General features: G+C 41.4%; 1 protein-coding gene and 1 non-coding gene across 2 annotated transcripts in view; one reads left to right on the top strand and one right to left on the bottom strand.

The window, feature by feature from the left end:
• Ccdc192 (coiled-coil domain containing 192) overlaps positions 1–27247 on the bottom strand; it is a 197937-nt gene that overhangs the window by 41613 nt on the left and 129077 nt on the right. The window contains 1 exon segment of the mRNA XM_021150372.1: positions 24503–24635. Within this exon segment, the coding sequence (XP_021006031.1) occupies positions 24503–24635 (133 nt within the window).
• LOC115029943 lies at positions 22311–22416 on the top strand. The gene has a single exon (XR_003835501.1). It is a non-coding gene; the product is annotated as a U6 spliceosomal RNA (small nuclear RNA).

The following is a 27247-nucleotide window of genomic DNA, read 5'->3' as shown; positions in this document are numbered from 1 at the left end:
CGCAATGAGAAGACCAAACCTACGGATAATAGGAGTGGATGAGAATGAAGATTTTCAACTCAAAGGACCAGCAAACATCTTCAACAAAATTATAGAAAACTGTCTTCCTGGAAATCCAACTCAGTGTCTTACTGAGGGATCTATTATTTTAAATTTATTTGTTTTTCCTAATGCGTTAATTTTGTCAGTTTCAATATGGGTTAATTATGGATAGATGCGAATTCTTTTCTGTACTGAATATATATTTTGTTGTACTTTTAGTCTTGAACTGAATATAGACTTTTTTTTAACCTTTAAAATAGTGTTAAGTGAAATAAGCCAGGGTGCATTTGGATATGATAAAGTATATGCGACCCTTTTTTATATTTTGTCACAAGTGAGGGATCTACTGTCAGCATATCCATTTTGCTTTGGGGTTATAATAAGGTCTAGAAAGGGGGAAGATATAAAACTTGTATGAAGACAAGTTTGAGGGAAGAAACACAGCACATTTTCCTGAAGATTGATTTTGATGGATTCATCATCATAAAGTAGACTCATGAAGGAATTTTTTTTTTCAAGTCAAAGAAAATAACCAAGATCGAGAATCTGGGGCAGGCATCCTCAAGCAGCTGTTTCACCAGGGTTCAGACCCTGGACCCTATTCGGTGGCTCCATCTAAGTTTCCATCCTTTGGATTACAGCAGTCATATCTTTTACCGTGGATAAATTTTGTTTAGTGAAGCAGAAGTGCAAGGCACAGAAGTCCAAGGGAAGTGCTCGGGAGCATAATCAGGAAGGCCAACTTCTCGGACACGGAAGGGAAAAGAGTAGCCGAGCAAAGGTCTGGATTTACCAGTACCGGGGAAACAAGAGCAGTTGTGTTCTCTGGTGGGGAAGTCATCCTTACTAAAAAAAAAAAAAAAAAATCAAATCCCCAAACAGGGATTATATCTGGTGGTAGAATTCTGACCCAGCTTACCTCTCCCCAAACTAGGTTGAATACCCTAGTACTGAGAATAAATAAATTAGCAAGTATATATATATACACACTAAACAGACAATTTCTCTGTAAGAACACACGTGGTATGCACTCATTGATAAGTGGATATTAGCCTAGAAGTTCGGAATACCCAAGATACAATTCACAGACCATGTGAAGCTCAAGAAGGTGGAAGACCAAAGTGTGGATGCTTCAGTCTTTCTTAGAAAGAGAACAAAATACTCACGGAGGAAACACGGGGATAGTATGGAGGAGAGACTGAAGGAAAGACCATCCAGAGACTGCCCCACCTAGGGATGCATCCATACAGTGGCCAAACCTGGACGCTATTGTGGATGCCAACAAGTGCTTGCTGACAGAAGCCTGATATGGCTGTCTCCTGAGAGGCTCTGCCAGTCCCTGACAAGAACAGAGGTGGATGCTTGCAGCCAACCATCGGACTGAGCATGGGGTCTCCAATGGAAGAGTTAAAGAAAGGACTGAAGGAGCTAAAGGGATTTGCAACCCATAGGAAGAACAACAATATCAACCAACCAGACCCCTTAGAGCTCCCAGGAACTAAACCACCAACCAAAGAGTACACATGGAGGATCCCATGGCTACAGCCGCATATGTAGCAGAGGATGGCCTTGTTGGACATCAATGGGAGGAGAGGCCCTTGGTCCTGGGAAGGCTGCATGCTCCAGTGTAGGGGAATGCCAGGGTGAGGAGGCAGGAGTAGGTGAGTGGGTGAGCACCCTCATAGAAGCAGGGCGTGGGAGGACAGGATATGGGGTTTCCAGAGGGGAAACCAGGAAAGGGGATAACATTTGAAATGTAATGAAATAAAATGTCCATTAAAAAATTGGAAAAAATTGAATAAAATCATTTTGTGTTTTTTACTCATATATGACAATCTATTGACTTCTAATACCAGCACTCAGAAAGATTAAGTGCAGGAAGCCAAGTCTCTTATATAGTAAGTTGAAAGACAGCCTTAGCCATGTCTATACTGAGACCTTCTCAAAAAATAAAGCAATAAAAATTATATAAAAGTGGGTATACATGAGGCCATGAGTTTGGTCCTCAACATGGGAAGAAATCCAAATACATTCGTGTTTCTGATAGTTACTCTTCTTTCAAGAGGGTTTCAAGAGGGTATCATGGTGCACAGCTGTGATCCCCGCACTTGGACGATGACTGGAGGAGGACCAGGTGTTCTAGGGCCTGGAAGGCTCTCCCAACTTAAGAGTAAAAACAAAGAGGAGGAAGAAAAAGAGGAAAAGGAGGAGGAGGGCGACGATGACGACGAAAGAAAATAAATGTCTTTAACCTAAGATAAAACCAGACAACTACTCATGGGTAATATTTTACCTGAGGTGGCTCTACTTTTTACCCAATTATTCATTTGTTTTATCTCTTGTTCTAGGCTGTATCTGATGACTCATTTCAGAGCATAACTAAGGAAGGATGAGCATCCAAGGTTTTCTGAAATGGAAAATGGAGTAGCTGAGTTCTGGAGTAGCCTCCGTCTTTTAGTCTGACTGAGTATAGGGTTTATTTTCTGTAAAATGTGGATTATATAAGACAAGCACCATGCAGGTGAGGATATGAGTGGCCCTGGTCTCTGGGTCACCCCAGGGAGAGATGGGAGAAGACAACTGAACCGGACTTTTACAGCAAGTGGCCAGTGTTCTGAGATAACCAAAGGTCGTCGGGCAAGAATCCAAATCCCAGGCCACAAGCTCATCTGACTTTCCAAGGAAAGCTGGAAATCTTACGGTAATGGAAAGTCAATGAACTGCTAAGTCTTTGAAACCACTGAAAATTATCCAACGTACAGCACAGCCTGTAGACAGTAGTGTTGAAGAATACTACAAAACACTTCAGTTGGCAGCATTTAAACCACAAACTGAGTTTGGTCTTTTTAAGACTTTTTCTTTTCTTTTTTTCCACTATAAAACTGTGTACTCCTTCCAACCTTTGAGCTACTAGGAAAGAACTCAAATTATAGCCAGAAGACACTAATCATAGAGCATCCTGTACTACCTAAAGAGAGTTTGTGGTAGAGTGATCAAACAGGAACTCAATGTATGACAATCTTAATGTAAGATTGTCTATCCAGCCTCAATAAATCTCGGCCAGTGATTATGTCTGTGTACCTGAATTATAATTAAATACCATTAAAATATGAGGAATAAGATTGCTTGTGATTCACTCGAATCTATCCCTGGGGCTGGAGATCAAACTCAGGGCTTTCAACATGCGTGGGAGTATGACTGAGTTCATTAAGTGTATTGTAAGCGATATGGTGTGTGTTTTCATGTCATATATCAGTGCGATAGGAATAGCTAACTAGAATAAATAAATATATTTTTAAATTTTTCTCAGCCTTTCACATATTGTAAACATATTAGTAATCTTCCTTTACTTTTCTGCTGGATTTCATGTCATGTTTAAATGTTTGGATTTTACCCTGTCCTTTGGGTAGACAAATCCAATTGAGATTTTGTTGAATTAAAAAAAAAGCCATTATGATTTATAAACTCTAATTTGACATGCATGTATATAAAATTGGTATCCATACATGGTCAAGTATAAAAGATTTTCTTCCAAAAGATTCTGTTTACTAGTGGTTTTCTAACTTATTAGATTTCTTCCCCTTTGGTTTAGCTATCTTTTGCTATGTTACTATTCTGGAAAAATTAGAAAGTTCCACTTGGCATTTTATATAATACTGACTCACTTGGTATTTCTAGATTATTAAAGGCCTACATATTTATAGACTAGTACAATGATCCCTCCCCTCATCCCCGTTCTCAGAAGAGGCCTGCGGGCAGAAAATTTAAGATGTAGGAGGGTGCCCTTGGACTGAAGCGGGGTGTCTTTGTACTGCCGCTAATCTCAGGACTTCAGGCAACCAGACCCGACGTTTGCTGATTCCCTGTGTGTCAGACAATTATGTACATTGCTCTTAATCTACCAACCACCCCATGAAGTAGTGATTTTAAGCCTCATTCGTCAGGTAAGGAAACAGGCTGAGCTACGTTGTTGGTGACTGAACTTGTGTCATCCATACATTCTGCATTGCTTCCCAGTGCAGCAGAGCAGAGGCATGGCTTGCTGGTCCTTCGTGGTCACATCTGCAAGCCTCAGGAGGTGGATGAGGGGGAGATTAAGAAGGTCTGTTCGACTTCTGATGGCCTTTGCTGATTGTTTGCTGGCTTTCTCATACGTAGTACATGACTCATTCTTGGGCGAAACCCTCTTTGGATGTTTTTAGATACTTCTGATCCTGGCTGGGGTTTTGAAACAGGATGTTGACAGATATACTTAATATTAATCTTGTCTCCCGAGGTACTTGAGCCCTTGCCAATTCTTTGTCACTTCAAACAATGGACAGCATTATTTTCTCTGTCCTTTTCTTTGCACACGGATCTACTCTGCACTATTTCCCTTCCTAACCCCGAGGTATGTTTTTATATTTAATACAATTCTTGCCTATACAATGATGTAGACTTCAGAATGTTTAATTTAAACCCATAATTGCTTAGGCTCTCCTTAAAACACCATGTAAAACACAGACATATTGAAGAAGAAAAGAACTGGGCTCACCATGAGGTGGATGTCAGAAGATCACACTATTGGAGACCAAATGAATTATAAAACTATTTTGAGTACTAATTTCAATTTTAATAACACCTTTAGTGATCATGTAAAAATAATAATGTTTTATTTAGAAGCAGATTGGTTGAAACAGGCTGCCTTTATAAACAGTACGTAGTTGAAGATGACCTCACACTTTTTTTTAAAGAATTTATGTATGTGAGTACACTGTAGCTGTCTTCAGACACACCAGAAAAGGGTGTCGGATCCCATGACACATAGTTGTGAGCCACCATCTGGTTGCTGGGAATTGAACTCAGGACCTCTGAAAGAGCAGTCAGTGCTCTTAACCCCTGAGCTTCTCTCCAGCCTGACCTCACACTTTTTGAACTGACTCTTCTGCTTCCACCTCCTCCGTGTGAGGATTGCAGATATTCATGCACCTCCATGCTTCGATTTATCCATGCTAGGGATTGGTCCCAGGGCCTCATGCATGCTAAGCAGATGCTCTATCATTAGAGCTACATTCCAGTGCCCAGTAAGTGATTTATTTATAACATTTTTCTCTACAGCTATTGCTAATAATTACCCCAACACCCTCCTCACCCAAATTAAATGTACAATTCTCCATATCCACTCCCTTTCTATACATATGTCTCAACACACTTAATTCCAAATCCATCACTTAAGAATAATTCTTCAAGAATGTTCTCCCATCTAATATGTAATGACATTAGGTATGGTTGATTGTGACTGGGAGATATTTTTCTTTAGTCTTCCCCATGTCATTAAGCAAATCGATAGCTTCTTTCTTCTCCTCCTTCTCCTTCTTCTTTCCTTCTCCTCCTTCTTCTTCCTCCTTCTTCTTCCTTCTCCTCCTTCCTCTTCTTCTTCCTTCTTCCTCCCCCTCCTCCTTCCTTCTTTCTCTTTCTTTCTTTCTTTCTTTCTTTCTTTCTTTCTTTCTTTCTTTCTTTCTTTCTTTCTTTCTTCTTCCTTCTTCCTTCTTCTTCCTTCTTCCTCTTCTTCTTCCTCTTCCTCTTCCTCCTCTTCCTCTTCTTCTTCTTCCTCTTCTTCTTCTTCCTCCTCTTCCTCTTCCTCCTCTTCCTCTTCCTCTTCCTCCTCTTCCTCTTCCTCTTCCTCCTCCTCCTCCTCTTCCTCCTCCTCCTCCTCTTCCTNCTTCTTCTTCTTCTTCTTCTTCTTCTTCTTCTTCTTCTTCTTCTTCTTCTTCTTCTTCTTCTTCTTCTTCTTCTTCTCCAAATAGAGGGTATAAAATGTAAAGCCTGGTGTCCAAATGAAATCTTTGACAACTGGTGATAATTTCATTTGCAGTCTGTTTATTTATTGATTTATACTGATTATTGAAGCCGGGACCTTGCATATGATAAACATGGTATTTTATTTTGATTTTCTATTGCTGTGACAAACACTATGACCTTAAGCAACTTGGAAAGGAAAGAATTTATGTCATCTTACAACTCCCAGTTCACACACCGTCAGAGTGAAGTCAGGACAGGAACTGAAGGTAGGACTCTGGAGGCAGTAGCTGAAGCAGAGGCCGTGGAAAAGTGCTGCTACTGCTGATACTAGCTTCTCCCCAGGGCTTGCTCAGTCTGCTTGCTTTATAACTCAGGACCACCTGCCCTGAGGTGGCACCATCCACAGGGAACTGGACCCACCCATACCAATCATTAATCAAGAAAATGATTTGCTCATAGGCCAACTAATGGAAGGATTTTCTCAGTTGAGTTTCTCTCTTCCCAGACCCAGTGTTGAGTTGATAAAGCCTAGCCAGCCCTTCCATATCACACCTCTGAGCTTTATTTCATTCCAAATTCTGTGACTCTTTTGGCAAGACATGTTTTCACCTGTAGGTATCCTCTGGATTTATTTATGACATTGAATTAAAAGTCATGCTAGTGAAACATGGAACCTGAAAGTATGAATATTGGCATGCCCTGCCTCTCCAGCCATATTTGGATTTTACTGATGTGCATACATTATGTATAGCAGTAAGCTTCATAGAGACAATTTATTTCAAGTATATTACGTACTTTGACTTCATTTACCTGTCTCCCATCTTATTCCCCTCTTTTTTTTTCCTCCTCCACCTCTAGTCTTTTTCTTTCCCCTGTCTTACTTTATAAATCAATAAAGAATTCTATGGCCTGTAAATAAAGTGTGACCTCTTTTTATGTCTGGACTATTTTTCTTAGTATGACCATCCCTGGTTTCCACCCATTTCTTAAAAAAAATGGCCTGATTTCATTCTTCATAGCTGAATAAAATAAATATATATCAATATATTTATATATGCATCTATTATATAGTGCCTATTTTGCTACCCATCTTTTGAGGGACACCTACGTTAATCCTGTAACTTAGTCATTGTGAGTAGTACTGTACTAAACATGGTATGTAAATGTCACAGAGATAATGCTGACTTACAGTCCCTTGGGCGAATATTCAGAAGTGCTATAGCTTGTTCTTATGGCAATTCTAATTTTGTTTTTATTTTGAAAAGCAAAACACTAATTTCCATAGTGTCTAGGCCAATCCCGTTTTCTCTAACAATGCCTAATGGTCCTTCTTTTCCTGTATCCTTCTTAAGCATTTGTTATTTCTATTTTCCTAATGATGTCTGTTCTGAGTGGAGTGAGATAAAATCCCAATGTGGTTTCAATTTTCATTTGCTTGGTGCCTAAGGATATTGAGCATTTTTCACATTTATTAGTCATTTGTAATTCATTTGTCCAGTACTGGCTATTTATTTATTTCATTAACCTCTTTATTGACTGAACTGGGTTGGTTTCTTTTTTGTTTTTTTTGTTTGTTTGTTTGTTTGTTTGTTTTTTTGTTTTTTGTAGTTTAGTTATTTGAATTCCTTGTATATTTTGGATATTAGTCTTCTGTCAGATGTAAAGCTAGCAAAGGTTTTCTCCCATTCTGTAGCCTGTCTCTCACTAGTTTGCCTTGCTTGGCAGTCTGTTAATTTTATGTAACTCCACTTGTCAGTTCTCCTATTATTTCATGAGCTACAGGAGTCCTCAGAGATTCTTTGCTTAAGTCTAGACCTTGACATTCTTTGCTTATAAAGTGCCCTACAAGTCTCACTTCAGGTATCATGTTGAGGTCTTTTTCTCCATTTTGAATGGCTTTTTCTGTACAGGGTAAGAGATGGGCGTCTGGTTTCATTGTTCTCCATGTAGATATGCAGGTTCCCAGCACCATGTGAGGCAAGGGGCCCTCTTTCATCTAACATATGGTTTTGAAATCTCTGGGCAAAGTCAGACACTTGTGCTTGTGTTGGTTTACTTCTGACTCTATCTTCCTTCTTCTGTTTCATTTGTCTACATCTCTGCTTTGTTCCAGTCTTATGTATTTATTTATTCTTTTACTATATCTCGGTTCACCTGAATTTAGGAATGATAATATCCCCAGTAATGGGTAATGTGGTTTGTTTGTTTGTGCTTCAGGATTGTTCTGACTCTTTGGGATCTTTTATGCTTCTATGTGAATTTTAGGATTTCTTTTCCTGTTTTATTTATTGTTATGTTGTGTAGATCACTTCTGGTAAGTACAGCCAGTGTCTGTCACTGCATAAGAACGGGTGGCCTGGCCATCTCATGCTATCTTTCATTTCTTTCTTCAGTGTTTAAAAGTCTTCATTGCATATCTTTTGCCTCCCAGATCTCTCTTATTCTTGAGTATTTTATTATGTTTTTGAAACTATTGTTTGAGTTGATTACTTTATTGAATTTTTTCTTAGTGTGGTCATTATTAGTATATAAAAAAGTTATTGATGCTTGTATGTTGGTTTTGCCACCCTGATACTTTACTAAAAGTGCTTAAGTGCTTATAAGTCTAATCATTTTCTGGTGAAGTCTTTGGCATACGGTCAAGTATCTGCAAATAGGGATAATTTCTTTTTCTGTGAATATTATACCCTTTTCATTTCTTCCTTGTGTCTTACTGCTCTATTGATTGGTCATGAGTGGATAAAGAGCTCATTCCTGATTGCAGTGAGGACGCTTTAATTTTCCCCCAGTTGGTGTAATCTTAAATTTACTATAAATTTGTCATAGAAAGCCTCTATTGGTTAAGGTATGTACCTTCAAGTTCCTAGTTTCTTCAGGGCATATGTCTTGAGGCTGTTAGTCTATCAAAAGTCTCTTCTGCATCTATTGAGGTAAGTATGTTATTTCCATCCAGAGGACTATTTATTTGATATATTACATTTTGATTTGCATTTGTTAAGCCAACCTTGTAACCCAGGAATAAAGCCCACTTAGTTCTGATGAGTGACTGTTTTGATGTATCAGAGGATTTTGTTTGGAAATATTATATTGAGAATTTTTATATCCATGTTCATCAAAAAGACTGATTTATAATTTCGTTTGTTCATTGTGCTCTTGTCTGGCTTTGATGTTGGTGTAAAACTTGTTTTTAAAAACTGGTATACCGGGCAGTGGTGGTGCATGCCTTTAATCCCAGCACTTGGGAGGCAGAGGCAGGAGAATTTCTGAGTTCGAGGCCAGCCTGGTCTACAGAGTGAGTTCCAGGACATCCAGAGCTACACAGAGAAACCCTGTCTCAAAAAAACAAAAAACCCAAACCCCAAAACCCAAAAACTAAAACCCAAAAAAAAAAAAACCAAAAAATAAACAAACAAACAAACAAACAAAAAACCCTGGTATAGAAAAGATGTCATCCCTTTCTATTTTACGGAATAGTTTGAGGAGCATTGTCATTAAACTTTTACATTTCTGAGAGAATTCAGCTGCAAATTTATCTGGACCCAGACATTTTCTTTTAAACTTAGGAAATCTTTCATCATTGTCTCTTGTTGCTTGTTGCAGATGCATTTCAGATGTTTATATCCCCTTGACTTGATCTTGTAAGTCGTATGTGTGTAGAGATATAGCTATTTCTTCCAGATTTTACAATTGTTTAGAACAAAAATTTTCAAAGCATGTTCTAGTAACCTCATTTGATTGGTAGCTATGACAATACCTCCCCTTTCATTTTGAGCTTTATTAATTCGGGTCTTTTTCTTTTCTTTACTTTGGCTAAGGGTTTGTTAATGTTGCTTATCCTTTCAAAGAGTTGAGTTTGTTTTAGTAATTTTTTTGTTGTTCTTTTTATTTCCATTTATAAATATCTGATGTTTGTTTATCTCTTTTCCATTTCCTGATTTTGGGGTTGGCTTGTTCTTGTGTTTCTAAGATGTAAGGAGATCTTAATTATGGTTCTATTTTTGTGACAAAACACCAGGACCAAGGAAACTTATAAAAGGAAGCATTTAATTGGTGGCTTGCTCATAGTTTCAGTCAAAAACCATCACACTAGGGAGCATAGTATCAGGCTGGCATGGTGCTAGAGCAGTAGCTGAGAGCTCACATCTGTTCTAAGAGCAGGAGGCAGAGAGAAGCAAGACTGGGCCTGGTATGGACTTTGAAACATCAAAGCGAACCTCCAAGTGACCCAGCTCCTCCAGCAAGGCCACAGCTCCTAATGCTTCCAAAATGGCTAATCAACCAGGGACCGAGCATTCAAATATATGAGCCTATACGGGCTATTCTCATTCAAAACACAACAATCTGTGGAAACATTAAGTTATTTATTTAAAATTTCTCTATTTTTAAAATAAAACATTTATAGTCAAACTTTCCTTTTAGAATTGCTTTCATTGTATCTCACACATCCTGGTACATTGTACTCATCAAAGAAATATGGAGGGAAATTTAAAAATTCCCAGAGTCAAGTGAAACCCCGAACTCTGTGTCTTTAGCTTGAAATTATTTTACCCTTTTTATACCCAGGACCCGTAATTTGTTCCTTCAACGGAGTCTCATATTCTTCTATGTTCTATTTGTACTTTCTTAATTCAACCTTGTCTTTAAGCACCGATATTCTAGTTCCCACCTAATTCATTCTCATTTGATGGGTTTTTCCATGGCGCTTACCTTCTATTTTGAAACACTGAGCATTTCGTCCACGCATATAGTGTGTACTTATATAACCTAGGCCCCATTCCCTCCCCCTCCAAATGCCTGTCTTTGTCCCGTACCATGTTTCCCACTCAACCTTATGTGCTCTTTAGTGTTGGACCATTTACGGGAGCATGGAGAACCTCCCAAGTCCCATATCCTGAAGAAACCTGACTCTTAGCCCCTCAGGAGCCATTGGTATCTCCTCAGCTACAGGTGGGACTTTATGCCCCAGGTCCATGCTGGGATTTGTCAGCTCTTATCTTGTGCAGAGCTTACAAGAACCATCACAACCTTTGTGAGTTCCTGTTTGCAATCCCCCTGCTGTTTCTGGGAAGGACTCTTTCCTGTAGCCTTGGCTCTTATGCTCTGCTTCCTCTTCCAAGACTATCCTTGAACCTGGGAAAGAAGGGTGATGTAGATGTCCCATATGAGACTGGTCACCCTACAATTTCTTATTGTCTACATGTTGACCAGTTGTAGGTCTCTGTGTTAAACACCATCTGTTGCAATACACACACACACACACACACACATATATATATATATATATATATATATGTATATATGTATATATTACATATATATATAACACATATATGTGTATATATGTATATATATATGGTGATAAGTCATTAGGAGTCAGTTTAATATATTCATTCCAAGTAAAGTAACAGACACCCCCAAAAAGCATCACATGTTTTCTCTCATATGTGGATTCCTCTAAAATTTTTGTTTAATTTATTGAATTAAATATACATTCCAGTATTTATATTTGAGTTGTTAGTATATCTCTCTTCACTGACTTCCTTATTTTGTGTTGTCTTTTCATGCTCTTCTTGAGTCCATTCAAGAATGTATTCATTTCTTCTTTGATATTATTGAAAACTCTTTTTAAAATGTTTAAGAGATTTATTTACTTTAATACCTTTTTTTTTTTATGTGTGTGAGTACTTTGCGACATGTTTGTGTGTGCACCACATGTGTGTCTGGTATCTGCAGAGGGGAGAAGGAGTTGTTGGATCCCTGGGATTTGGAGATGGTTGTGAGATGGCATGTAGATACTGAGAGCCAAACCTGGGTTCTTAGCAAGAACAGAAAATGCTCTTAATCACTGAGTCAACTCTTCACACCTCAAATACTCTTCCAATCATCCTTTTCAATTCCTTGTTCATGTTTTCATCGAATTCAGTCTTGTTGGAGGCCATCACTGTGCAGTTACTAATTTAAAACTCTTTTCTTGAATACTCATGTTGCCTTGGATCTTTGTGTTTTTGTATTCGGACTTGTTCACTACTGAATTGTAAACAATATCACCTGTATTCTTTTAGTAAAAATATTTCCAATGTTAAAGTTGCACTAAGATGTGGTAGTGCCAAGATCCGATTTTTCTTCACTGTACTGAGAATGTAACTCAGTGGTTAGACCTTCAGCAGACATGCTCAGGACACCAGGACCAATCCCCATGCTATTCCACTAGTAGGCTGCTATCTGCAGAAGCAGGCATAGCTAATAGATAACCCAGTCTAAAAATAGAGTAAATCAATAGGTATGCTAATCCTAGCACTCAGGAGGCAGAGATAGGAGGATCTGTAAGAGTGTAAGGATAGACTAGTCTACATAGAGATTTCAAGATCAGCCCAGGCTACATAATGAAACCTTATCTCAACAAACAAACAAACAAACAAACAAACCAATCTCACTTTTAAAAACACCTCTTTTAACTCCAATACAGTTGGGAAGTAAATGAAGATACATGGCATGACTGTGTGTACTAAGATATTTCTTGCTGAGAGAACGAATGTAAAGGTGAATAGTAGAATCAGACTACAGTTAGAAATAGAGAGACAGGGGCGGGGCAGAAAAAAAAAAGCAAACAGAAGGGAGAAGCAGTAGCAACAAGGGGGAAATATAAGGTAGCTTAGCTTAAAGGGAGAATGCAGAGAGGAAAGAGACAAAGACAATTTAAGACAATCCCCATACACAAGTGACCGAAGCAGAGAGACCTGAAATTCCAGCTCCCGACTCTGAAATTTTTTTCTTGGAAAATTCCTTAGAAAGAAAAACAAGATAAATAAAGAAACAGAACAGAGTTGGACAACATAGGTTCACTAAACTGACATAGTGGGTAGCAAAAAAAGGCAAGTATAAAAGTAAAAAGAGAGGTGGGTGAAGAGTCTGTGTGTGGCTCACGCCCATGGGGCTGATGCTGTCCTCATCGCTGGGTGGTTTTTATGGATGAGCTGCAGGTGCAGGTTCTGTCTCTGGGTGGTCCTTTCAGGTCCACGACCTGCAGGTGGAGCCTTCTTTGCGTCTTCTTCTTCAGATCATTGATTGCTCAGGTCAGATGCCCTCCTCAATGAATACAGTGTGACTCTGTCTTATAGGTGTCCCTCTCTGTCTAAAGATATCCTGACGGTCAAGTTTTAGAGCATCTTTCCCAAGATACTCTGGATTCTCAGAGCATGTTGTTCGGGAAGGAGATCTGACCCCAAGCAGTTGGCTCAGTAAAGTTCTTTTAAAATTGCCTTTAGGTCACTCTGGAGTGTCTCCTTTCTGTCTGTCTGAAGGTGCAGCTGCCATGTGTAGCTTTTGTCCCCTCTCTCTTGTATCTGTTATTGGATCCAACCCATGGGATAGATGTATATTTAGAGGGCATTTTTATACTGTGTCTAGGAGTGGTAGATCCACCCCTGAGGTCCATGGGCTTCTCGGTCATGCTTTCTTATTCAGATTTACAGTGCTAGGCATGTTTCCCTGGTGTGGAGCTGTCTTTAAATTCCACTAGAGAGTGTTTGGTTAACCCCACAGCAATCACACTATCATTATACCACAACCATAGCTTGCCAGATCAATCATTATTGTAGCACACATTATCGTAGGTCTTTGTCTTAAGTCATAGTTCCAACCCTCTTTAGCTAAACTCCTGACTTGGAGGGAAGGACTCCACAGGTGGGCCAACCACTCTGACGTGGATTCCGAACTCTCTGTTCTGCTCTGCAAACTTTACTGTTCTATTTTGCTGCTGGAATTAAACTTGCTCCCCTCTCCCATACTTTGTGGAATCGTGGGATTGTGCACCTCAACTCCCTTTTCTTCCTTGGAGATTCTAGCAGTCAGTCCTTGGGTTCATCTTTCATCTTCTAGGGTCTTAATTCAGTCAGGCACGGTGGCACATGCCTATAGTCTCAGCACCCAGAAGGCTGGGGTAGGAGGATCGGCATGTCTGAGATTACATAGTGAAATTATATTTCAAAAACACCAAACAAAATTAAGTCATATTTACTTGTATTTGAGATAGAGTTTCTTCAAATTATCTAGACTAACCTCAAATTCCTAGAATCAAATGATTCTGTCATCCCAGACTCCTGCAAAAAACAAAACTTAAGACTCTTGTGTTTGCCAATCATTGTACCTAGATGAATAAAATGAATTTTAAGAGAGTTTTGATTTTTGAACTAAAAGCTAGCTATCTTTTAAAAGTAGCAAATGACGTTGGCATGGCTGCCTTTAGTCTCAGGACTCAGGAGGCAGAGGCAGGAAACTGAGTTTGAGGCCAGCCTGGTCTACAAAGTAAGAAAGAGGCATACAGAGAAACTCTATCTCAAGAAAAAGAAAAAAGAGAAAATAATGAAAAAAGAAAAGAAAAAAGGCAAATGAACTTTTTAAAAATAAGTTCATTAATATATAAAGTAAAATGAAATAAATACTATCTGATGGTGGCATACTTTCTTATGCAAGTAAGATAAATGCACATTGGAAATTAGTTGGCTTTTAAAAGAAACTTACTTAGCAACTTGGTATAATGGTTCCTTATCACCTTTATAGCACCTAACATCCTGTGACTAACAGAGTAAAAAACCCTTGAAATCTGTCAACTTAGCAGATTACTAGCTTCCACCAACACAAACGCTAACAGTGCCATGAGATAACGTCTGAAACCTGTAGGTGAGATTTCTCCACTCTGCTGGAGCCCACCTCACCAATACTTCCACCAATGGACCCGAGGTTTGATTGTTGATGTCGTTATTGTTCTTAGTACAAAAACCTCATGAAATTGTTTCCATCTTGGAACAGGAAATTTGAAGTAGCCTAAACCTGTGTTCCTGGGCCATGGCCACTCATATTTGGCTTCAGAATTAACTTTCTCTTCTCCCCTTTGAGGCAAAAGCTATGTATTTGGTCAATATTCCAACATAGAGGGGGAAGGGCTCTGAGCCCCCACCTCTACATGAGGAACTATTGGCAGTCCATAGCTGATAGAGGAGTAGGAGTCAGGAGATTTTTAAGGGGTGGGTCCAGACTCTGGGAGGTAGACCATGCCCCAGTGAGTTGCCCCTCTCCCATGAGTCTTTGACCAGCATGGGTTGGGTACGGTGAATTATAAACAAACAAAAAGGAGAACATAGAGTGGGGAGGAGTTATGGGGGAAAGGCAGCTGAATTTGATAAAATACGCTGTATGAGTCTATGAAATTAATTTTAAATTATACATACATATGTAAACACACACACACACACACACACACACAAAATGAAGTTCTTGTTTGCCTCTGAGAAATCAGGCATTCTTGTTTTCTTCTACCCATGGCACCTATACACATTTTTCTACTGCCTCTTGCACCCTTTTGGCTTCAGAAAATCACTTTTCTGAGTTATTGTTGACAGTTTATAGTAATCCAAGTTGAGACTGTTGCTAGAGAACCTTCCCTCATTTAGCTGACAGACTCCGTTTAAAATTATCTGGACTCTGGATGGGATTCCTCCCTCGTCCACTAGGAAGAGGGGTGGAAAATGCTGCCCCCAGAGTACATCTGGGCCACACTTTGTGGAGCTGACTCTTGACAGCTGGGCCCCAGTGGAGATGATGCAGCCTTGTGGCAGGACTTCTGGGTGGGCCTAGAAGGTTGCCTGCTCGACCAGCCAGTGGTTTTGGGAAGATGGAAAGCATTTGCGGATCGGAGTGAAGGGTTTATCTTCTAGGTTTCATTTTTCCTACCAGCATGGGCTAACACTTTCTGCGGACTCAGTTATACCCTAGGCAACCACTCACACATACCCTTCCTTGTCCTTTTTCTTATTATCCTCCTCTTCCTTCCTTTCTCCTCTCCTCTCCCCTCCTCTCCTCTCCTCTCTTCTCCTCCCCTCCCTTCTTCTCCTCTTCCCTCTCCTCCCCTTTCCTCAGCCCCCGTCTTTCTTAAATTATTTCTGTACTGGTCCAGAGCCTTGCACATGCTAAGCAGGTGCTCTACTAGTGAGCTATAGCCCAGCCTTATAGAGCTTCTTTATTTCTTGATCTGTGTTCTGTGTGATTGCACTTGATTGGGGAAGCTGAATGTATAATAAGGTAGTATGATATAGATAATGCCTCTTTAAAAACCCAACACTTCTTTCTAAACCAATATGTGTACAGAAGGCTGTCAACACTTCATCCAAGAAGTGAATACAGAGATCTCCCATTTGTCACATCAAATCAGGGTTTTTTTTTTCTTTTTATCTTTCTTTTTATCTATCTACTATCTATCCTTTTTGTATCTTTTATACACGTGAGTTGATGGGCCCTTTGTTCCTTCAAACATCTGCCTTTTTAAGCCAATTTACCCACATGATCAATGTGATTAATCTCCAACCTCTGCATCTTATCGAAAACATCAAGTCCCCCAAATAAAACCCAGAGGACATTCTTGGGTAGCCAAAGAAGAGGACATCACTTATACTCTCCACTTGGTCAACAGGTGGTCTGAAGGAGGGACAGCAGTGTCGGTTTTAGGAGGAGTTTGACAATAGTTTGTAGCCCCAAAGTCTCCAAAGCATCCATCTGCTGTCATTTGATGAAGGTGTGCCAGGCACTGCTGAGTGAATTTCCTGGAAGAGAGCTCCTTCCTCCTCTGCCCTCCCTTGCAGTGGTTAGCAGTGTTCTGGCAGCAGCAGGCAGGCGCGGCAGTGACCATGGAGAAGTAGGAAGTCTCTGTGGCTGGTCACGGCCCGTTCCCATTCCCACGTGCCTTGTCTGACATTTAGTTCATGTTTGCCCTTTCCTCCAACCTCTCTGGATATAGAACCCAAGAGACTTAAAAAAAAAAAAAAAAAAAAAAAAAAAAAGAAGAAAAAAAAAAAAAAGAGGAAATGAAGCACTCCTTAGGGAGAGACAGAAGGAAGGGAGCACCATTTCCTGACAATGCTGGACTTCCAAAATTAGTCTCCCAAACAAAGGACGGAGGGGGCCTGACGCCACCGAATTCCCACAGCTGCTTTAGCTACTGAATCCTGGCTCCCAGAGAAAGGCTTCAGAGTGCATCTTCTTACCTTCTGCTCGCTAGAAAGGCAATGGATTTCCAGAATGTTCATAAAGGAAGAGCCTAACTAAACAGCAATGACACTGATAAGGAGAGAGAGAAGACACCGTGTTCTCTCCTAACAGGACAGTGAATGGCTCTGCTCTCTACTTTTATGAGATTTAATGAAAGCAGATCACAGGGGACCATGACAGGTGTACTTCTCTTCAGCCTCAAAAAGCTTCCCGATCTTCCCTTATCTGATCATGTTCCTGGGCTCTAGCCTTCTGGCACAAGGCTCAGGTGTGGACCATGATAACACCCTGTTACCTTGGCTGTGACAGCTGGCCAAGGAACATCAATGTAGTTTAAGCACTGCCCAATTCCTTCCCCGATATTCTCTACTGAGGACACAAAAGAAACGGCTCCCTAGAATTGGATGTTAAGTACAGCTTCCTTGGTGACAAACACTGAGAGTCAATACTCACCACCCTTAGGAAAATTTATAGCATTAATTTTGAAGAACATTTACGATTGCCAGAACTGAAGGAAGACGTCGATAAAGGGAAAAAAATGTGAGGCCCCAGCTGAAACGTAGGCACCAGAAACTATTAGACAGTTTCCTCGGTGGCCAGGGGCCAGCTTCCAGAAGAATTAGCTCTAGTGTTTTTTCTATGTGTGTGCCGTGTCCGGTGTCCATGGCACTCCCCACTCCTCCCCTCCCCATACCCCACTTTCTTACTCCCCACTCCCCTCCCCCTCCCCCACCCCACAGCATGCCAGTGTCAGCTGAGTTCAAGATTCAAGGTCCTAAGAAAAGCAACTGGGATTGGTAATTGGCCAACCTGGATACAAACTCTCTTACAAGGGAGAAGTCGCCTAGCCTGTCAGTTCTGTAGGACAACGGAGAATAGGTGAGCGGTCCCCATAGGAAAATCATGCTCTGTTCCTCAGAAAGGAGGGGAAAGTTGATCTGCGCAGGCCGGAAGAGCAGATGGTCAGTATGGTCTGTGAGCCAGGACAGCCTGGGAACCTGTTCCTAGCCTGTGCCTGCCTTAGATGGGGCCAACACCCACAGAGGAACCAACTGAGCAGTTCCCAGACTCAGGGCTTAGCCTCCACGCCAGCCTTGGCAGCTAAGACTTTGCTTCCTGCTCAGACTGGTTTTATTTAAGTTCCTGTCACTGGCAGCTAATAAAAATCCCCATCTAGGCCTAGTTTATCAGTTGGTCCTTTGTGTGCCTGGAGGTTTCTGAATTGTCATTTTGAAAGGGAACATCATCCATAATTTGTGCATGACACATTAGGGGACAGCCTTCGGCTGGATGGAGCAACTTCTGTTTCCTGGAATTTTGTGCAATGGATGGCTCATCTTTGTCGGCGACCCTTGGGGCCATTGTCAAACCTCTTAGAGACTTCCAAAAGCAGTGAGAAGACTTTGGCTTTGGGGTTCAGTGGGTCAGTTTGGGGGTGAGTTTGGTGGAGAGAGTGGGCAACCCATAGTGTCTAAATGAATCCTATTTCTATGACTACATATTAGCCCCCTGGAAAGTCTATATTGGGACGCACCACCTCTTGATGTTATCACACCTGTGCCATCTCAGCCTCCCTGCTGTTAGGTGCTGCCTCTTGTTGCTCTAAATAGAAGTGACCCTACCTCAGAGCAGCGTCTGCATGAGAAGATTCTGTGGTAGTGCTTGACTTTTTCTGAAAACGTGTTGGGGACTGATGCCTGCTGGGAGAGAAATCATCTTTTGTTTCCCTTAAGTATTGTTATTTATTTATCTATCTGTCTGTCTATCTATCTATCTATCTATCTATCTATCTATCTATCTAGGTAAAGGCACCCTGTGCAGGCAGTAGGAATGCAGGCTACCTATCTGTTCTTCTCAGCAGACAACAGAGTGAACCCCTTACCATCTAACGACACAGGTATTCAGTAGTGCTTTGTGAAAAATTTACAGTGGTTTACATGGTGATATATATATATATATATGTATATTGTACCAAATACATATTTGGTACAACTCTTTGTTGCCTGGTAAAATAGGATCCTTTGTTCCGAAAAAACAGTGTCTGTAAAACACTCTTGGTCAAGCCATTGTTCCCTGGTCTAGGGAACATATAGCCTTCGGAAAAAATTGTAGATAAGCACAGAGTGCCATTGCTCAAAATCTCTACACACAGGATATTTATCCAAGCTGGAACTCAGTCTAGTAACTAGCAATACGACCACTCTCTAAGTGCTCTTAATTCAAACGATTCAGTACGATCATCATTTGAGAGCAGTTTAATGCATAAACTATACGGAGGGGTTGCCATATCTAGCATTAGGACATTTTCTTTTTCTCCTCATCCCTAGTTCCTAAACTTCTACTATAGGAGCTTTGAGCTTGAAGATGTTTGATGAGGACAAGGGAGGTTTAGCCCACAGCATCTGAGGTAAAAGTTTTCCCCTCAATTATCTGAGGAATATAGAAAAGCAGTTTTATTCTCAAAAGTCATGGGATGAGTTGTTTGGTGTTTGAAACTGAAATGTTACTTCTATTACAACCCCCTCTCCCAACAAATATGGCTCATGTTACTTCTATTACAAGTTTTCCCCTCAGAGGTGGCTGGCTCTATGCACTTATTGAATCCTGGAAGTGTCTGTGTTGGGATATACTAGTGTCACTGAGAGAATGTCCTTTCAATAAGAGGAAAGTTAAAAGATGGCTTAAGAGTTTCTATTCACTTGAGGACAGAGCCAGGCCAGTTGGTCATTGATCATTGCGTCACATAAGAAAAGTTAATTAAAAAGTTAAAAGACAAAAAAAAAAAAAGGAATATATTTCTTTAAGGAAGCAAGCTTGAAATATATCTCTTGGTTAAAAAGAGGAACCTGCATGCTATCAAGTAAGTGCACTCAATCAACATCAGGACCGGGTAGGTAAGATATTTTGTAAAGTGACTCTGGTGAAGATGAGGAGATGAATACCCATGGGCATTTCTAGGGAGGATTAGCTGCAGGTGTGCTAACTGCACCAATGGTTTAATCCATGGACACAGTCTGGTTTGAACACACGGTTGGTTGGGAGGGGCTGGAGGAGGGGACTGGTTTGAAAAAGTAGGTCACTGGGAGTGACTTTGAGAGCAGACTTGGCCTGGCCACACCCTTCTTTCCTTTGCTCACCACCGCCCCGCCCCCCCTCCCCCCCATTCATCCAGAGAGCTGCCTAGAAATAAGAGTCTGTGGTGGCCAGGATGTTCTCACCACAGGCCCAGAGACAAGGAAACCAAATGGGCCGAGACTTCAGAAACCATGAGCTGAAACAAATCTTTCCCCTTTAAGTCGTCCCGTCAGGAATTTATGTCACCTTAACCCTCTTCTCCAGTTGAGTAACTTAGTCTTACTGAAGCAGAGAACGGAAAGATTGTTCAGTTCCTACCCACTGTGATTTAAAGAATAGACTCACCTGGTCTTTGAGAGCACTAGCACACTAGGATTCCAGCTTTTTCTGGTGGTAAACAAAGCTGTAAGTGCTTCAGGGGAGGGGCTCTGGAAATGACCAAAGGAACCTGCCTTGGGTTGAGACTATGTGCACAAAAGAAAACCAACAAAGACTCTGGCTGTGAGGTTCCTGCTGTGCTAGTTTTATAACAAGGGTGTTTTTATTCTCAGCTGAACTCCTGTATAAGGGGAAAAAAATGAGCTTAGCCTCTTACTGTTCTCTCAATTCCAGTATGAATATGCATGAAGATATTCCTAATATTCTGGGACACACACTCTGATCCGAAAGGCAAGCCGATTACTTTGAAAACAAAGCAAACAAGGAAAAAACTGGCGTGTGTGGGTAGCAGGGATTTCTGTTTTATTTGGAAATAGTCCATTAATCTGTTAGACTTGTGAGAATCAGTGTGTAATTCTGACAGAGAAGCCCTGTCACCCTAATCCTGTGCCATGACCTGCTACTCACAATCAACACCTCCCCTCCGCTTCCCTCAGTGTGAATTGTTATAATAAGCAGGCCAAGGTGGCAGGTGGCTACCGTGTCACCAACAGAGGCTAGAAGGGGATGCCTTTCATCAAAGTTCACGCCAGCTCTTGTGGGGTCTAGACTTAAACCACTTAGATAGTTATTTCCTGGAGCATGGGGGTCTTCTCTTGATAGATTAATAAAGCAAAGCAAAACGAAAACTACTTTTAAAGTGCAAGCGTCCCTGGGATGAATGACTCAGAAAGAATTTGATTATATTTTAGTTTGACCACAAGCAGACGGTGTACAGGTACTGGGCCGTCATCTCCATTCCAGCAATGAAAGATCCCGTTCTCCAGCTCTGTGCTTTCCAGTGGGAGCTGCCAGTTAGAGGATTCTTTCCCCACCAGATTTTCCCTCTACCCTGCCACCCAGTGGTGGATGCCTTCTTATCCATCCATCCATCCATCCATCCATCCATCCATCCATCCATCCACCCATCCATCCACCCATCCATCCATCCAACCTTCCTTCCTTCCCCAGCCCTGCCCACACAGGGATACTCAGGGATGGGTACCCAACTCAAGTTAGACAGTCTTCTCTTGGACGCTTTCCTCACTAGTACTACTAGGGAAATGTCTGCTTTCTTTGTATCAGAGGTAATAAGGGCCCATTATTGCTGCCTGTCCTCAGACTTCTCTCCCCTGCTAAGATCTATGGAGACAGGGAAGTCTCAATGCAGAAAGAAGCAGAGATGGATGGTACAGAATGTCCTTAGGGTACCAGAGACTCCACTTCATTAGCTAACAGTATGCTCTTTCTTGATTTGTTTCCAAGAATCACAAATCACCCTTTCTCCTTAAGCCTGGGGCATCTGCCACTTGATCAGAGAGCTCTAAACAAACATTTAAAAAAAAAATCCAAGAAAATGGAGAAAGAGATAATATTGTTAGTCTAAATGTGTATGTTCACATGCACATGAGAGAGAGAGAGAGAGAGAGAGAGAGAGAGAGAGAGAGAGAGAGACTCTGTGGCTACATACAAGCCATTAAAGCTCCTGGAAATTCTTTCACACAATAAATATTGACTAAAAAGGAGGTAGAAAGGTGGCTCAGAGGTTAAGAGCACTTACTGGTCTTGCAGCAGACCTGCGTCTGGTCAGGTTCGGTTTCCAGCACCCACATGGAAGCTCACAGTAGCCTAGAACTTCAGTTCCAGAGGATCAGGCATCGCAGGGCTCCTGCAGATAGATGCATGGTACATACATTCACACAGGGCCACATGCCTAACTAACTAACTAACTAACTAACTAAATATATAACCTATTAAAATAAATAAATACATAACAGTCCAGTGATTTAGTTTTCTCACCAAATAAAAGCAACTGTGGGTCCACAATAGGCCTTTTAATGGCTTCTCAAATTGTTTTTATATCCCTTTACCAGTGTATCAGATCCCAAAGGCAGTTTATTATTTCCTTCCCTTCAATATTATTTAACTTTTGACCCATTAGGATATCCAAGGTGTGCTTACTTCAGAAGCATGCCGTCTGAACTGGAGCCATAGAGGGCAGATTAGCATGGCCCCTACACAAGGATGATATGCAAATGCATGAAAGCACCCCAAGTCCTTAAAGACTTGAAGATATCGTGATATCTAACAATGTATATGCTAATTGTAAGCACGTGATTAAAAGTAAACTATTGAGAAACCCAACTGAGTCCTAAAGTGCACAAAATACCATTTGGGCCAAAGTGAAAAGAATTGGTACTAGACAGGTGGCAATAACACTTCTGCAGCAGGTTTACGAAGCAGCTGAGAACTGGAACGAATGTGTCCTTCAGTGTTCTAACATGACTGCTGGCTTCTTTTCTGTGACCATTGGAACTCTGGGATGGTCTTTACTCATGTAATGACCTTTAAGTTGACAAGAGCATTCTCTAGTGAGTTTTGTGAGCATTCATGTTGGTCAATGGCAATTAAAAAAAAAAGTTCTTTTTATGCTATTTTGATGAAAAAGAAAATACTTGTCTTTCTGTGTGTTTTGGGGAAGCAATGTGATGATGCATCTATCTGTTGCATTCTGGGAAATGGCTATTCAGAACTGAAGATGTAAACCAGTCTGGCAGTAGTGGCACATACCTTGACTCCTAGCATTTGGGAGACAGACGCAGTAGGATCTCTGAATTCGAGGCCAGTCTAGTCTAAAGGGCAAGATTCAGGACAGCTAGGGCTACACAGAGAAACCCTGGCTTGAAAAATTGAAGGAAACAAAAGAGAAAAGGAAACCAAATTCATATGAAAGTCTTTACCATGGAGTCGGGATGCTGGGAGTGTCCCCTTTCTGAAGCCACCACTTTGCCGCCCACTGCTTCCTTCTCCGTTTGTTCCCAAGCTGCCTCTCTTTTTCCATCATTACTTATGAGTAAGAAAGGAAGCCAGGGTAAGGACAATGGCATGTTCCTGGCTTTGCAGGGAGAGCACCCATCAAATAACGACCTTTGTCCTTGGAAACCAGAGCTTACACTGAGATCACTGGGCAGCAAAGAGCTGCTATATACCAAAGGAAAAAAATGACCTTGGTCTACTGAAGCTGAGAGGTACATCTGCCCTGAGGCCACCTGCCCGCAGCTGCTTGCTCCTTTCTAACTTGGGGTGAACTGACTACTGTCTCTGAGCTTCTGTCATTCCAATGGAGTCTGACTATATACGTATCCAGTAGTTATTCTGAGATGCATTTACCCTTCCTGGTGTGTATATAGTTTCTTGATAGCAGAAGTCCTTTTAGTTTTTCTAAATCAGTGTAAAGCCAGGCATGGTGGCCTATGCTTGCAATCATGGCATCTGAAGGCCATTGGGAGAGGACTGAAAGTTCAAAGCCAACTTGAACTAAGCAATGACCTTCTCCCTGTCTGAAATACCACCACCACAAAAACCTTTAAAAACTAATGTATATGGTATTGAATTCGAACCCTTACCACCCATATAAAACGCTGGGCCAAGTGGCACATGTCTGTAATACCTTGAGCTTGCTGGCCAGCCAGTGTAGCCGAAACAGTTACTTCAGGTTCATTGAGAGATCCTATCTTAATAAACAAGGAGAAAGCGATAGAGAAAAGTTCCTGGTATCAGCCTTTGGTCTTTCACATGCACCTGTATATATACACACATGCCCACACACCTATAAAGCTTTTATGATTGTTCTGAATTACCCAGATTTCATTCCCAAATAGCATTCCCAGTTGCTTCCTGCTTTATCTGCTGGCAAGAAATAATTCCTTCTTTCTTTGTGCCCGTCTTGGCCAACAGGCACTTATTTTTTTAAACAAACTATTGGCCCCGTTCTAGAGCCCAGGCCTTGGAGTGCCCTGACCTTTTGCTTACACTCCACCCTTCCCTCTCTGCCACCCAGCTTCTCCAGTGATATTTCTTAGATGCATCTCAACCCAGCTCTTCACATACAGAGACATCCCCTCTACAACTGCGTAGTCATTATCTCCCTGTCAAAAGGTCAAAGCAAATCCAGCCTGGAGTTCGCAGTCCCTGTGCTGCCTCAACTCATGTGTTGCCTAACAGAACCAGGCCAGGCCAGGCCAGCATCCTGCTAGGTCAGAATGCTCCCAAGCACAGGACCTAGCGTTTCGTTTTGCTCCTGAACAATCTATATGCATCACCCAGAAAGAGGGGCCAATGTGCACCTGTCACGTGGTATACTGACCTCTAGGGAAAGGCCTTCCTTCACAGAGTGTCATTATCTTCTCATTGAGTTCCAGGACAGTGATGGCAGCCTCTTGCTTAGCTATTGCCAAATCAGTCTGTAGCTTTGTCACTGCCTTTTTGTGCTTTAGTTTCTTAAAAAAAATAAGAATTTCCTGTCACTGGAGATGGCAGACGCATCAAAGGGATAAAAGGAATTAATGGTGTCTGGGTAAACATTGCTTCTGAAGCCCTGCTTAGTGAGGACACTTCATCTAATTCCACTCTGCACCGTCAGCTTTTTTTTTTTTTTTTTTTTACTCTCTTCAAGGGGGAGGCAGGGGGATGGGAGTCCAATCTGGATCTGAAACCCGTGGTTTGTTTACTTTGAATAGAGGCAATTAGAAAACCTCTTCTTGTCATTTAGCATTTACTCCAAAGATGCTAATGCATCTTTGTATCAGAGTATCAGGTTTCTACCCCAGTCTGTGCGCAGACTCACAACCAGAGCCTTGATTAGGCGTCCTGTCCCCCAACATTTGAATTTAATCTGTGTTCAAAGAGACTCTGGAAATACACGCCGTTACCAGAAAGTGCAGAAATGTAGATGCTTGCAGATATTTATTGTGGCATTGTAAATACAGGAACCAGGTCAGGTCTGAACCTTCCTGGGAGCGCTATTGGGAATTTTTTCCATAACTAAGGATTTACTTTGAGCATTTATGGATTGCAAAATGGATTTGGTTTGTCAGAACTGGACTTCTCTGCAGAGTTGGAGCCACTGTTTGTTGGGACAAGCATTGCGTTCACCCAGTTCTGTTGCTTTTGGGTAGCTGCCTTTCCACTGGGCAGCTCACCTTGCCAAGTCTTTGTGGCTGATAATTAAGAAACCCAGAAAATGAACAAATAACATTGCTTGTCGGACACCAATCTTGAGATAGGGAAAGGAATGCTCCCTATGAAAGAGCCTACTCTTCCCTTGCATCTGAAGGGCAAGCACTCAGGTCACTGGGAGTCAGCCCTTGCAGTGAAAAGCCAGTGAAGTCAAGTCAAATACTGGGTTAGAGAAAGACACAGATCTCAGGTTCTCTAGATGGGTGATAGGGCTGGGGATGTAAGGTAGTGGGAAAGCAGATGCATGAAGGCAAGGGTTTTATCTCCTGCATAAGTCAAAGGCAGATTGTCGAGTCTGGCATGGGAGCTCGTGCCCGTCACTCCAGAAATCCCTGGGAACTGAAGGTGTGGGTATCAGGTCAGGGCTATTCTCAAACTACATATTAGAGATCAGAGCTAGGGTGGTCTACAAGCAACCCTGGCTTGAAAAATAAAAACATAGATGATAAGAACATCATGAAATCTTAATTAATGCCTCAAGGATGGCTAAAAGCAAAAGGCCAATTCAAAGGAATCGTGGCAAAGAAGCCATTCTCCAGGGGACCAGAGAGAGAGAGGTGGCATATGGCAGGGTTTAACATTGGCGGTCCACAACCCAGGTCCCATCACTTCTCAGTAGCCTTCCTCATTCCACAATGACACATTCCCTGATTATCAGGAACTGTGCACTTGGCTGGGTAGCTGTTGAAATCAAGACCAGTAAAACCTTCTACCTTCTCCTCTGATCCTGAGTAAGCTAATCACCGAAGCCATTCATGATTCGCCTTGAGAAATAGAATAGTTCCAGAAGAGACTGGGCTGCTCAGGGAATGTGTCAGGAAACATGTCAGCCGTCTGCTGATCTATGTCTCCTCCTCCCAGGAGCTGGCTTCAGTCAGTTTGTTCCTAAAGACTTTGTCCACTCCAGGGCAGCAGCAGTGGCATCTGGGGGACACTCGGCCCCTGCTGACTTTTTCTGTGACCCTCTCAAGAGTACTCTACGCTCAGAACCCTGCCTTTACAATTCAGACCTTTGAAGACAGAAGAACATGAAGAAACATGAACAATGAAGAAGTAGAAGTGATGAAGAGATAGGTATCGAAAGGGGAAAAGAAGGGAGGATGAGCTATAGGCAGAAAAAGACCTAAAATGAAGTGCACTGGGGATTAGATGTACTGATGGAAGCAAGGTACACACACAATTAGAGCAAGGATGAACTGGCAGAGAAATAAACAGGAAACACAGAAGGGCAAAGGGACCACTCTAGAGCCTTGACACATAGATGCTGGTCAGTAGCACAAGGTTCCAGTGTCTCTGTATGTTTGGACTTAAGAAAAATTATTGGTGATGAACTAAGAATTGAAGATTTACTTTCCTCATGACTCCTTTTGAAAACTCCCCTCCTCTCTTTTTTTCCTTCTTTGAGACAGGGTCTTGCTGTGTATCTCAGGATGGCTTCAAACTTGATATCTTATTTCCTTATAGATGTGTGAACATTTTATTAAGTCTTAATGGTCTATATTCACTTTCTAGTTGTTTAGAAGAAGACAAGTGTATTTTTTTTCTAGAAGCTTTTTCTTAAAGTAGGCATTGATCATAGCTAAGCAAAATAATAAATAAAGGCAACCTGGTGAGGGCTGGTGAGATATAACCATGAGTTGACAGTGATATTCACTAGTTAGAGAAAGTCACATTGGTATTTTCGACAAGACAGTCGAACGCAGGAGCGCAAGGTGTAGACCAGTGCAACTAAGACCTTCAACGTTTCCCTCTCTTGGCTGTTTCTATTTCTTGATATTAGAGTTTAGATCCCTGCATAAACTAAGAATGAGCCAATCTTTAAGCTATGCCCTCAACCTCTCAAGCATTCATTTAACACATTTTACTTTAAAAA

Source organism: Mus caroli, chromosome 18 (genome assembly GCF_900094665.2).
Source record: "Mus caroli chromosome 18, CAROLI_EIJ_v1.1, whole genome shotgun sequence".
NCBI lineage: Eukaryota > Metazoa > Chordata > Mammalia > Rodentia > Muridae > Mus > Mus caroli.
This window is presented reverse-complemented; position numbering and strand designations above follow the sequence as displayed.